At 42.9% G+C, this 14,350-nt stretch overlaps 1 protein-coding gene across 1 annotated transcript in view; it reads left to right on the top strand.

Annotated features, from left to right (window-relative positions):
* Positions 1 to 11,632, top strand: part of WASF2 (WASP family member 2) — a 68,625-nt gene extending 56,993 nt beyond the window's left edge. Inside the window, exons 6-9 of the mRNA XM_066638904.1 lie at positions 1,636 to 1,766; positions 4,032 to 4,187; positions 4,767 to 5,272; positions 6,230 to 11,632. Coding sequence (XP_066495001.1) covers positions 1,636 to 1,766; positions 4,032 to 4,187; positions 4,767 to 5,272; positions 6,230 to 6,387 — 951 coding nt within the window. The 3' untranslated portion in view covers positions 6,388 to 11,632. The remainder of the gene's footprint in view (positions 1 to 1,635; positions 1,767 to 4,031; positions 4,188 to 4,766; positions 5,273 to 6,229) is intronic.
* Positions 11,633 to 14,350: the final 2,718 nt, after the last annotated feature.

The following is a 14,350-nucleotide window of genomic DNA, read 5'->3' as shown; positions in this document are numbered from 1 at the left end:
TTCTGGTGGAAGGATGGGGCACAGGGCTCAGCACATGGCACCCAATTCTCTCTCACCACTCAAGGCTAGAGACGATTCAGACAGAAGGAGGCCATCTTGGGCAAGCATCCCTTTAACTATAGCAGAGGGCCCCAAAATCTGGGAGTGGCAAATGGCCAGGAAAGGCAGGGCAACCAGCTTCCTTCCGAGTGAACAGACACCAAGCAGGTGAAACAATAACATAAGGAGTTTGTTGAAACAACTAGAAACACACCAAAAAGGGGGATGTGACTAAAGGCAGGAAAAATGGGCACTTGAGGAACCAATGCAATGGGATATTTCAGAATAGCATCGTCACGTTTGCTTAGCGATTGTTGGGCAAAGGTTGGTATGAAGATTAAAAAGCAAGCCGAAAGCACCTAATAAAGCTAGCCTGTCTTTCTGGTATTTTCCGTATACAGTGGTGCCTCGCATAACAAAATTAATCCGTTCCGCGAGTCCTTTCGTTATGCGAATTTTTCGTTTTGTGAAGCGCGTTTTCCCATAGGAATGCATTGAAATTTAATTAATGCGTTCCTATGGGCAAGAAAAGTCAGAACAAAGTCAAATTTGGTTTACAAAGTGTTTATTAAGTGCTCTTTAAAGGCATACATACTGTACAGAGGATTTCAAAAATGGGGGGGGATGCTGAGTGGGGAGCTTGAAGGCTGTAATCCTGTGCACGCTTTCCTGGGAGCAAGCACAATGGGACTTACTTCTGAGGAGACACGCACAGGATTGTGCTCTAAGCTGGGGAGCAGCTGCACTCAATTGCTTGCTTTTGTCGTGATCATGGGGGGAACGTGAAGGAAATGGGGCAGTGAGAGGGTGAATGAGCGATGGGGGGGATGCTGAGTGGGGAGTTTGAAGGCTGTAATCCTGTGCAAACTTTCCTGGGAGCAAGCACAATGGGACTTACTTACATGAAGATCCGCCCCTTACTAGGGTGAACGGGATCATAAACTGACATGAAGATCCGCCCCTTACTAGGGTGAACGGGATCATAAACTGACATGAAGATCCGCCCCTTACTAGGGTGAACGGGATCATAAACTGGCATGAAGATCCCCCCCTTAAGTCAAACCAAAACAAAACAAAAATTCGTCTTGCGAAGCACGGGTCATAAAAATTCGTTGTGTGAGGTACCACTGTATATATTCTCTCCAGGAGATTCATTCCTGTACCCACACCTGGCTAAAAGGGGAGGTGACTGTCACCTATGCAGCTGAAGCTCCAACAGAGCAACCAGGGCAAAGGCACAAAGGGGGTTTCATTTTGTCATTTTTTATAATCTTGGCACGATTTAGATTTATCTGTTGAATTGGACACTTGGGGTCACCTGTCCTTTAACTTCCCTACCCTGGCAAATCAGGTGGGCTTTACAGTCCATTGAGCTCACTCAGAGCTAAGGTCTTTGTCTAACTTCCCCTTTGTCCCCAAATGACCAATTAATCAATAAAGTAAATGTGACTTATGCCCTGGAATGATGTAGGTGCTCTTTCAGGCTGCTGACTCCATATAGGTGCCTTGTTTCGGAAAAGGAAGGTAATAAATAAGGGAAAACCAGGGATTTTCACAACAATGATCTAACAGTCTCATTTTAAAATGTATATCTAGAAAGAGAAGAAGGATAATCCAAACAGAGGAAATGTGAACCCGCGGAAGATCAAAACCCGGAGAGAAGAATGGGAGAAAATGAAAATGGGCCAAGAATTTGTCGAGTCTGGAGATAAACTTGGACCAGCAGGGTAAGAGAAACTAACCGTTCATTTGGTAAGAACTAAGCATGGCATTGGTCCGAACTGGCCCAGTGAAGTTCTGATTGTGCTGCACAGTGTCAAAACTGACAGGGTTTTATAGATTCTTCCAGTAATTCATTAGGTGATGGTGATAAATTTGCTAACTAGGGGCCGAGTCCTGTCCACTTTTCCAGAGCAGGTGCAGCCAAGCCAATGGGGTGTGTGCTGCGTCCTTTGGTGGGGAAGTAGTTACAGAGGCCTCCTCAATGTTAGGGAACATTTGTTGTCTTACCTCTGGGCTGCATTGTGGCTGCTAACCTGAAAGATAGGATTGGGCGCTAGATCTTTGCCAACTAAGGGTGCAATCCTAACAGGGTGTTATGCCCGGGCTAGCCCAGGAGGATCGCAAACATGCTGTAAGGCACGTTTGCACCTCCTTGGGAGAAACCAGGCCGGCGCTCCCAGAAGCGCCGGCCTGCAGATGCTGATGGAAGTCTCCACGCACGCTAATGATTAAGAATCCCCCCCCCCATCTTTTAACCTTCTGTTCAGAGAGTGAAACTGTACCTTTAAACTTTGCAGACTTCTCTTCTGTAGTCTTTGCTCTACAATATGCATCTCATCTGTGGACTTAAACTCCTAGAACTAGTTTTTCTTGCAGATGAATTGCATAGCTTCATGAACACTCGAGTTGGAAGAAACCATGTGCATCCAGATCTCTTTCACAGACACCAAAGACTGGGGGACAAACTAAATAATACTACTATTGTGATTGGGATCCGCGGTGTGTGGTGTGGTTTTTAAATGTAAATAGCTATGCAGGGTCCCAATTCAGATTGGGGCCTTAGCAGCTGCTATTTACATTTTTTTTAAAAAATGAAGGCCCAATTCTGTAATGTTTGTTGTACCATTTGGCTGTTACTGCCATCTTTAAAACCTAAAGGAAGTGCAACTTGTGGCACCTTGTTTGTGTTGGAGAGAAGTGCTGGAATGAGAGAACTAACTAGGGTTAGTTCTAACTAGGAACTAACTAGGGTTGTGCCTGTGCCTTGCGTGTCCCTTGTAAGGCTCTGAGGTAACTAGAAGAGAGGTGCCAGGCTGTTCAAATAACCTTGCAGTGAACCCACCACCATTCATTTTCCAAACTAAACAATATTTCTATTGTGATTGGGGCCTACATGTGTGTTGGTTTGCTCTGGCAATGAACTGGAAATATAAAACATATTTTGGCTTTGTAATTGTTTTGGCAAGCAGGTGAGATGTAGGTAGTTCTGCATTTTATTTTTATGGCCATCATTTACTGCCCAGGCCTTTCAGAAACATAGCAACTGTGTAAACTCTTAATGAACATTAATCTGAATTGAAGTTGTAACAGTTACAGACATCATGTTGGCCACACATGAGAGACTGTTGCACTAATGAGTGTGTGTGATTTGCCTGGATCGATCTAATTAGGCAAGGCAAGGGCTGGCATGACTGCTTTTTTTCCTTCGCACGATATTCTGTTTTTCCCTTTACATGTGAAGGAAGGAAAAAAAATCACCCTCATGTAGTAGAAGATTGCAAATGTGAATTCACCACTGATAGTACCTGAACTCCTTTATTTGCAGCATGCAGTTTTACAGTTCATTAGTATTTCTAACGAAATACTCAGACTGTATATAACAAAAGTATCTTGGCAAACTGAATTTGCATGCAGTAGCCACATCTAAGAGTGTGTTGATTTTGTTTTGTAAATAGAGACCTTCTTTTGCCACATTCTGAATTCAAGCACTCTGCTCTCACACTAGTAACAAATTAGCAGACTTAATTGAAATGGTTATTAATGGAATCTTAACAGTTTGGTGCCTGGATACTTGAAGGACCATTTTTCCCCACGTGAGTCTTCCTGTCCTTTGAGGTCATCACAGACAGCTCTATAGAAGTGAATTCACTTCTATATTCAGTGATTTCAGAAGTCACTGCTGTTCTTTTCAATAAAAATATTCAGCACTTAGAGAAAAACTGCCTGGGCACAGCTAGGATCCAAGCATTCACCAGCAGTAGGAAAAAACAACTGGGTGATGTGGCAAAAGTTGAAGCCTCCTTTGCTACAGGAGAACTTCACACCTATTGGCTTTAAATTGATGGTTTTCAAACTGTACTCTGAGAACCCTGGAACTCCTTGGAAATTTCTCAGAGATTTTCAAGTGAGAGAGTCCTTAAGGTCAGACAAGCTTTCCCCTTAAGTTTCTCTTGTCTGTGTGGTATACTAATATCTCTGGTGATTTTTAGGTATCCAGCTAACATGGTATATCAGAATGGCAGTATTGGGTCCAATGAGAGTGTAGATGCAAACTACTACCCACCACCTCCGCAACCAGACTCCATTTCTTCATCACCACCTTCATTTACAGATGACAACCTTCCACCACCACCAATGGAATTCAGGTAAGCTGGAGCCTGAGTAGGAGGAGCGAGGGAGGTGTGTTGAGCAGTTGTCTAAGATAAATGCTCAAGACCATAGTGAACCTGTCTGCTTTTCATGGAATTTGCAAAAGTAGCTTGGCATTAGACTTGTTGACTAAGTTTAATGAGGAGAAATTACTGTGGTATAGTATAGTCATGGAGGCATGAGGTTCCAAGCTAATCCTATTAGCTAGATTTAAAAAAAAAATCTGCTTCCAAGTTTTCTGAGCAGGCTGTGTTCATGGCACATTTTGATGGCACATGGCACGTTCACATTCTAAGAACTCTTCTAACATGTGCATCTGTCATAATTCATCCAAAAGGTGGCCACATTAGAATACGCAAGCATTAGATTATATTTCTTAGACTCTTCTGTCACTTGGGCAAATGAATTGTACCAAACAAACCAAAAGTGGTTGCCTGGCTCTTGGGGAGCATAAAAAGTGCTAGAAAATAATCACTTTCCTATTGACCACAGGAGATGATGTTGGTCTGAGTCAGTTTGTGGTGTTTGCAAAACTCACAGTGTGTCCTGTTCTATCTCAATCTCCACTCCCACAGCTATCCTGTGCATAACCAGAGCAGTTCGGGAAGTCTGAAAAAGCCTGGTCTTGTTAGCCCAAGCCACCCTCCACCAGCACCGCCTATTAGCTCGCCACAGGGTGCCAGACCAGGTTTTGCACCACCTCCTGCTCCGCCTCCACCACCGCCAATGAACAACATTCCTCCACCACCTCCACTTACAGGCTTTCAAACTGCAGGGATCCTTCCTCCACCTTCTCCCTCTTCATTCCCCCCTCATCCCGATTTTGCTGCTCCTCCACCCCCACCACCTCCTACCACCATACCAGAGTATGCTGTTGTGCCTCCACCTCCTCAGCCAACCAGTGGTGCACCACCTCCTCCTCCACCCCCACCCCCGCCTGGTCCCCCTCCTTCCTCTTTTGGTGGCATGGATGGTCCAGAGGCCCCTCTGCCACAGCCAGACTCGGTGTCCTCCAAGGCCAAGTCCTCACTGCCTTCTGTTAGTGAGGCTAGAAGTGACTTGCTTTCGGCTATTCGTCAAGGTGAGTGTTTCACACTTCTCATTTTGCATGCTTCAGTTTTTCCTTCTTAAACTGGATCTTCAGTTTCGGGTGTGTGTTGAGGTGTAACAATTTGTGACTGTTGAACTTCATGCTCTTGGCAAGTATGTACTGAGGAGTGTCTTAAGCCAGTGGTTCCCAAACTTTATACCATCAAGACCCATCTGAAAAGAGTGTCTCACTTTACCAGCCACTCAGGCCTCTGTGGCTTTAATGGTGATTGAGCAGCACTATTCCCCCCCCCCCCAGTAGCAGGTTAACCCTTTACGCACATAGCCTAATCTGCCCTGTCATTTTTACAAACCATCAAAAATTGGGTCGTGACCCACTGTTTGGGAACTGCTGCCTTAGGCAAACCACCATATCTGCCTTTCTGCCAGGGGAAGCACCAGCATTGGCCGTGGCTCCCTGTTAGGATGAGCAGGTATAGAGTGGCGGGTTTTTCACAGGATTTCGCAGCTCCCCTGGCTGGTTTCTACAGCTCCCCAGGGAGCCACAGCTCACAGTTTGGGAACCACTGCTTAAGCAGCATCGGTTTTATTCCCTTATTCCTTAAACCTTGTGTAGTTTACGGGCTTATTCCCTTCCTTCAACTTAACCAGGCTGGTATAGTTGCAAACACTCTGTGCAGCTCAGAAAACAGAGCTTTTGTCATCTCTCTCTCCTCCCCTCTTTTTTTCTTTAAACTAGGAGTTGCTCCAAGAGCAAGTTTGTTACCAGATTTACCATATATACTTGTGTATAAATTGATCCAGATTTTTAGGATCAGTTTGAAGACCTAAATTTCTCAACTTATGCATGAGTATATATGGTATGATTTGGAATGCTTAACTCATTGATCAGTCTTTCTCCTGGGCTACCTGCAAGACAGCACTGAAGGTCATTGCTCCCTTGAAGAGCTTTCAGTAACCTGCTCCTTCCATCCTTCCCCCCCAACAGGATTCCAGCTCCGCAAAGTAGAAGAGCAGCGTGAACAAGAGAAGAGAGATGTAGTAGGCAATGATGTGGCAACCATCCTCGCACGGCGCATTGCAGTGGAATACAGTGATTCAGAGGATGATTCTTCAGAGTTTGATGAGGACGAATGGTCTGATTAGACTCCTGCTACCTTCAAGTCTTAAAAGGGGGGGGCAAAAAGCCCCAACTTGCCTGATTGCCAAAACTCATTTTGCTTTCCTCTTCTTCAGTAACCAAAGATAGATTATCCAGAATTTCCAATTAACCCCCAGTTCTTTTTTCATTGATGGGTTTGTACCTTCATTCCAGCAAAAGGAAAAAAATGAACTTAATCCCAGATCTTAATATTCTCAGGATCCTAGTTAAAGATTCCTCTTGGGACAGGAAATTGTGATTATTTTTTTTTCAAAAGCTTGCATTTGTAGGCCCCAGTTGGGTCAAGTATGCTTTAAGATGACAGGCAGCAAACATTACATGTTTACTGCCTTGTGTGCTTTAAGATGAAGGGCAGTAAATGTGCAGGCAGCTTTCTCTCCTTTGTGGATAAATGTTGGACATTGGAACTAGACTTGACAATGAGCTGGTGACTTGCCTTCCGGTCAGACTGAGAAAAGCAGTAAGGAAGTGTGCTTAAATTCTCTTTTGTAGCCCACTTCGTTCACAGTATACTAAGTGCTAACTTCAGAACTTATGATGAATGTTTAAAGGGGTTGTACTATATGTATAACAGTGAAAGTTTTCAAGGCATCCACTTTTTCTCCCTCTTTCCCTTTCTCTGTATAGGCACTATGTCTCTTCCCCCAAACAGTCTAAATGGGAGGTGAACACATGCCCAGGTGTTAACCCTAAATAATGAAACTGAGTTTCTGCTGGGGTTTGATAGATGATTTCACTGTGTGTTTAGAATGGGGAGCTGTGAGCACCACATAAATTAATCCAATGGGCTGTCCAATCATTTTTAAAATGATGTAGGTGGGTACTTTGAATTGCAGCAAATTCAAACCACTGTCCCTCTTCAGGAGTTACGTAGGAGCTTTGAGTAATAAAAAAACTGTCCACTGGTGTGCCAAGCTAGTCATCAGTAATGCTTTACCAACTCTCTTTAACCTTTCAGTAGGTAGTTCCCAGTTATTTTGCACCTCTGAAATCCTGCAGCTGTTCAGCTTCAGTTGCAACATTGGTTTATTGAGAGTAACTTGTATAGATGGAATCTTCAGTTTTAGGCTTTGGCAATTTTAAATGCAGTGTAGATGACATGTACCTCCAAACAACTTCTCTTGGGTTTCCTTGATGAAGAGTTGGCATGCATAATTATTAGCAGACAGGTCCATAAATTAACCTGGGGGATTCTGGTGACTGAAGTGCTGCCAGCCCCTCCTAATGACAATGCTGGTCCTGGCTCTGCTGCCTCTTCACTAAGCTGAAGTTCTTGTCAATATGACATGCCTTATAACTACTCTCATATATGAAAGAAAGTCATTCCTGGTAAAGAAGTGTTTGAAAACGAAACCTCTTTTGTTTGTTTTCTGGCTTGTGCTTCTAAATTCTGATTGCTGGTACATTTTAAAAAACTTCTATGGCAGGAATGGTTAAAATAGCCCCAGACGTATGATCGTGTTTGACCAAGGGAGCAAAGTGGCTAAAGCATATGTGGAATTCCTTTATTTTGAACCCAGAGCCCCAGTGAGGAGGGATTTGTGTCTGGTGTTCTGCTTGCAGCATAGAGCAGCCAAAGACATGTAATTCCAGTATATTATGGCAAAGTGAGTTGGTCTTCTTACTGGTGGGTTTTAAAGCCTTAAGCACTCTGAATGATCTGTAACATTCCCTGTTCCTCCTCCTCCCAGTTTCCGCTCTCATAATCTATGCACATACCGCTCTGCAGTGGTTTCAGGATTAGGAGAACCTCTGCCTTTTTTAAGGGAACAAATACTGCTTCATGCAAACCTAGTGCACATGTTCAGAATGACTTACTGTGAACCAGTATCCATCCTCTTTGTGTCTGAGGTCATTGTGGTCCCAAGGCATTGCTTTTCTCACCATTCCTTTAAATTATTGTGTGTGGAGTGTCCGTTTCAGTCTGTGGACAAGATAATCATGTGGACAAACCCAAAGCATAGCAGGTATCCCTAAATAAGTAATCCAGAATCAGGTGAGCTTCTCTAGCCATGTATAGATTTAAAAAGTTTTCAAGAATAGTCAACCTGCAAGAAGTATGGGATTCAGAAATATAAATTAATTACAACTTAATTTTTCCTCATTTCTGTGCAGTTGTATGTATGGGTTGTGTATCTGTAGAAAGTGATACTTTGGAAACTTTGAAAGGGCATTCTAGCCCTTGCCGTTGAGTGAGAAGACCCCATTTCTAGTTTCCAGTAGTTTCCAAAGTATTGCTGTTCCCAGGCACTGGCTCAATATGTGTGACTGCACAGAAAACCACTTGAACATAAATTAAAGGTAAGCAATCCCCTCCTAGATTTCTTCCACTAGTATCTGTCCTGCTCAAAGTGCTGTCATGACTGGTGGGAAGTGACTTGCATTCACACATGACAGCAAGTTGAACAGGAGGACCATGTAAGAAGACAACACTTGTCCAGGTTGTCTCTAACATGGGGGACACCTGCATGGCCAGTGACCCACCAAGCTGGATACAGCAAATCTTTCTGTCAGATACCAGGCAACACCACCACACACCATTTACAGTTCAAACACTAAAAACGGGTGGTTTGTTAAGCTCTTGGTGGGTTGCATTTGGCTTAGTGGAACACTGGTGTGGGCTGTCAGGCAGTCACAAGAGAAGCAGAGAAGAGGAAAAAGTGGAAACCATAATCTAAAACAAATGCAGTTGTCTTAACTTTTAAGGTACAGGTCCAGCCTATTTATACACAGATTCTTTATACATGGATTTGACTCAACATGAATGGCCCCTGCAAATGAGAAGGAATGTGCTGATCCCTGGAGAAGGGGAAAAATGCACCCCTTAAAAATCAGTTTAAAAAATTGAACAGTCCTTTAACAATAGCCTCCTTAATGAGAGGAAGGGGGGGGCAGCTGGCTGACAATCCATCAGTCCTTCTCTCTCCAGCTGACTCTCCCTTCCCCCTGAGCAAAGAAAGGTGATCACTTTGCATTGATGAAGGGAGAGGCTGAGTAAAGCTCCTTTCTAAGCTCTTGGAGGAGAACTGTTTGATGAATTGTCTTCTTAATTACTCTTATCTTCCATCACAAAGGTCAGTAAGGCTGTTTTTAAATCACGCTAGCAAAGAAACCTTGTTTTTTAAATTGATTTGCTGTAGTGCATTTTTTGCCATCCATGTGAGTGCTTGGAATGGAACCCTTGCAAATAATGAGGCTCAACCTGTATAGGCTAGAGCAGTGGTTCTCACACATTTAGCACCAGGACCCACTTTTTAGAATGAGAATCTGTCAGGACCCACTGAAAGTGATGTCATAACCAGAAGTATATCATCAAGCAGGAAAATTTTAACAATCCTAGGTTGCTATCCTATCCACATTTACCCACAAGTAAGTCCCATTTACTGTAATTGTTAAAAGCATCTTCATAGTAGCCTGTTAAAAGTACAGGTCTGTAACATCTCCCCAAATGCAGTCACATACCATGGTAGCATCAAGTAATAAATTTAAAATAAAATATTGAAATGAATGGGGATCAATCTAAAATTGGCTTGCAACCCACCTAGTGGGTCCTGACTCACAGCTTGAGAAACACTGGGCTAGAGTATTTTTTGACAACCGAGACTGATGCAGGGGATCTCCAAAAGTTGATTTTACTACAGCTATTCTCCATGGTGGGATGTGATTTTAGCTATAGATATAGATATATTTAGTTATATTTTACTTGGGACTCCTTAACTTTCCTTAGTAGTGTAGGAGCATTCTTACAAAAAGGAAGCTGAAATGACCATTGCTCAGTTATAAAGCAAGATGTGTTTAGAAGTGGGCTGAGGGGCTCTCTCTTGCTTGGCCATTCTTTCCAAGCTTTGCTCATGAAGCTTTGAGCTTTGCTTTGCTCAAGCTTTGCTCATGAAGCAACTTTGCTCATGATTCAACCAGCACTTTCCTGCTTTGTTTTGCTTTATAACACCTGTCTGAGCAGTCAGGGCACCTTTTCCCTTTTTTCAAGATGGTCTAGCGCTGTTTTTTAAGTATTCTGTGTGTCCCTGGCTCCGAATCTTAATGCGCGCGCACACGCACGCATGCACACACACACACACACACACAGGTTCTGGTTCCAGAACCAGAGTAGTTTGAGCTTCCCTTCCTTCTCTCACCAAATCCAGGAAGAGGGATCCTTGAAAGGCCCAGAAGCCTCAGAGCTGCATCAATTACCATTTCAGGAGAACCAAGACTTTAAAATGTGCCTGCTTCTGAAATGCGTGCCTGGGGATAGGATACAGTGTCCTTTTAACAGGCTGCCATGCCTTTAGAGACTCTCAAGCTGTGCTGTGTTTGATTTTTCTTGGTTTTTTTTTTACCAAGTCTTGAACTAGGGGAAGGGGAAGCTTTGATTCATTTTTTCCCTTTGTATTGCAGTTTTTAATATGATTCATTTTATTGATTTCATAAACTAACCAATATTTTGTTTCTTGTCTAGAATGATAGATGATTTCTATAAGTGCCTTATTCCATATGACATAAATATATTTATAAGAGAAATTATTTCAGATATATTGCAGGTCTAGCCTTAAAGACTGAATGCTGAAAGAAGCTTCCTTTTTAATTTTTATTTTTCCCCTAAACTGTTGATTTATAGTGAAGAGTCATCAGCAGATGTGCCTTGGTGTCGGTGGGAGAAACGGTTACAACTGGAATTCTTTGATATTTAGTAGTGGGCAATGGGGTGACAGCCAGTACTGTGATCTCCCCAGTGGAGGGACATGTGAATGCTTCCATGCTAGTAATAAGGCATGTAGTCAGACAACCACTTGTCCATTGAGAACCTACAAAATGCCCAGGAGTCACCACAGACATGGTAGCTATGTGAACTGGTCCTAAGTATGGATCTTACCAGAAGATGCTGTAATGACCCCACATTGCTTAACACAGAGGCCAGTAGTGCATATATTTCTGTCAGGTGCCAAATTCTAGCTTTTGTTCTCCTTGGGTGAGGAGGGAGTGGCTTCACGGGCATCATCAAAGTGGCTCTCCTTTGGCCCCATGGTCCAGAATTTGGCCCATCAATTCAATGTTTCATGATGGTTGCAGTTTTTAATCAAAACTTTAATACTGTTTTTGTAAGCTCTTTGGTCTGTCTTTCCTTCTTGAGGAACTTTTTATAATGTACATTTTTTTTTAAGAAAAAGAGATACTTTTTACCATGTAAACTTCAAAAGAAATGATAAATTCTTTCTAGCCAATCAAAAATTGTGTTCATATTACTTGGGAATGAGGGGCAGAGTGAAATGAAGTTGGGGGGGAAGGGTGAAGGTACATCTTTAGGTTTTTTTAGTCAGCTTGAGAAACTTCTGTATTGCATGTCTGGTACCCCATGAAAATTGCACACAAGAAGAATCTAATTTGTCACTGTCTTTGGGAATGAGAGATGGGCTGTGTGTGTTTGCACACTCACAAAAATTTCTGTATATCCCTGCTATTACTGACTATTGGATTATCTTGAACCTGGACCCTCTCCAGGTTATGGGGATATATATCTATGTAACTGAAGCTACCCTAGGAATTTGCATTAACTAAATGGCAATTGGGTAGCTCCATTTTGTTACCACTGGAAGATTTCAGTACTCATTCCCAAGCCTCCCAGAGAAAATGAGGGTGAAGGATGGCTTCAGAATTTGCAGTGACATCTCCTTTCCTCCTGAATAGAAGGGTTTGGTTGGCCATTTACACAGCATTGGGTTTCTTCCCTGCTTGTCACTGAAATGGCATATGTAGGTGGATGTTGCAATATTCTTCGCAATGGAAATGGTGTAGTAGAGGAAATAATCACTAAATCTCTAACCTGCTTCTGACAATACCAGTTCGCTTTGGCTTTGAGGCGCCCTCTTGTGCAGTTCCCATTATGACCATTGTAGGATGTCAGTCATGAGTCAGGGATGGGTTGGTATGTCCAAAAGTGTGGAAATTCGGTCACTGTGCCAGTCTAATTCCCAAAAAGGCACTGCCCAGGCATCTTTCTGATCCCACAAAATCATTTTTGCACTGGCATGACTTACAGGTATAGTTCCACCAAGAAAAGTTGGGAAGTGGGAACTTGCCTGTTAACTGGAGTTTTAACATGTAGGCATTGGCTCCATTCTGATACTGAAAAATACATACAGTATAGGTACATGCCCTTACAAAACCAAAAACAATGAAGAAAAGACCCCATAGATGGAACCAAGAGAGGCAAAGAAGGTGGAAACAAAAAAATAAGTTGGATAGCACCCTCAGGGGAAGAAAAAAAACACTACTACAGATGCAGAACAGTTAGTGCCTTTGAACATGAGAGGAGAGGAAAACAGCAGCAATAGAGGAATTTCTGGGTTGTGTGTGGTCCATGAAGGCATATGGTAGTGTTTCTCGACTCTTCCTCCCTGATCTCTTGGTTCATGTGAACTTGCAACCTCAATTCTTCAGCTGGTAGTGAATCAGCAAGCATGGGTTGCAAATCAGCCTGATTTAACATGGGTTGCATCAACAGAGCTGCACCAAGTAGAAAGATGTAGGGAGCATATTACACTACCATCTTACACTGGTTCATAAATGTTCCCCTGCTATGGCTTTACTATGCAAAGATTCCTGGGACTTGTAGTTTGATGCAGTTACTATTTCTGTTCATTATCTCTCCATCTTCACCTGTCCCTGAACTTTGATTTCCAAGGCTTCCTAGGGAAAAGAATGACTCCTTAATCTGTAGGATAAAATATGCCCTGGGGAAGAAAGAGGGACCCTTTATACAGGCATGGGAATGGCTGTATTGTTGAATTGAAAAACATCATTTAACCAAGACCTGAACATTCTGGCAAATCTGATCCCTTTATCCAATCTTCTTGAAATTGAGCATAATCATAAGAGCCCTACCTGGTTCAGTCCAAGGACTTATTTAGGCCTACTTCCTGTGGGCCCAATTGTATCCAACATCCCTGTACTGCTGCAGCTCCAAGATAATGGAACAAATGTTCTCTTACCTTGAGAAAGCCTCCATGACTGCCTGCCCACTGCAGGATGCATCATACACCCCATTGGCACAGCTGTGTCAGCACTGGAAAGTTGGATAGGATTGGGCCCTATGTCTCATAATGACCCACCAAATGCCTCACAGAGCTCACGAGAAAACAAGATACCTGTATTGTGTTGTCACTCCGTTGCATCTGGCATTGAGAGATAGGCTACCTTTAAAATCAGAAGGTTGCATGCATGTAGCCATCATGGCTTGTAACCTGTGATGACTTTTCCTCCATGAATCTGTCCAATCCCCTTTTAAAGGCATCTAGACCAGGTGGCATCTCCACATCCTTTGGCAAAGAGTTCCACATATTAATTATACAGCGGTTAAAGAAATAATTTCTTTTGTCCTAAGTCTCCTGCCACTTTTAGTGAATGTCCCCTGGTTCTGGTGGTGGTGTACCTCATCAAGTACATTTTGAGTAATTACCCTTTACAATTCTTGTTTGTACCAGTGTAGTTTAAAGCAGCATTTTTCAAACTGGGTTGGGACCCAATTTTTTGTAGGTCCTGCAGAGCCTCCAATGAAAACACTGGCATAGTAAGATCAGATTGCCACAACCCCTGATGCTATGCAAAAATCAGCTGCTGCACTACAGTTTGCAAGCATGTGTAAACATAGGGAGATAAATGCTTGATTGTCTTTTTTTCTGGGTCCCCCCCCCCCTCAAGTCCATCAATGACAGCTAGTGGGGGCAGGTGAAAGCTGGGTCACAGAACTAAGCCCCTTCAGGCCTTGATGCTATTAATTATGGCTGCCTCATTACAAGAAATGGATTTTAAAAATAAATTCCTTGTAAACAAAAACATTATTTCTTTCTAGATCCCTTTTTTTCCTTAAGTTTCATAAGCTAGGAGGGTCCTGATACAGTGTCATTCTCCAGTGGGATCTCCATGTCCCTCTTAGTCGTTACAAGTGGG

This window comes from Tiliqua scincoides, chromosome 10 (assembly GCF_035046505.1).
Source record: "Tiliqua scincoides isolate rTilSci1 chromosome 10, rTilSci1.hap2, whole genome shotgun sequence".
Lineage (NCBI taxonomy): Eukaryota > Metazoa > Chordata > Lepidosauria > Squamata > Scincidae > Tiliqua > Tiliqua scincoides.
This window is presented reverse-complemented; position numbering and strand designations above follow the sequence as displayed.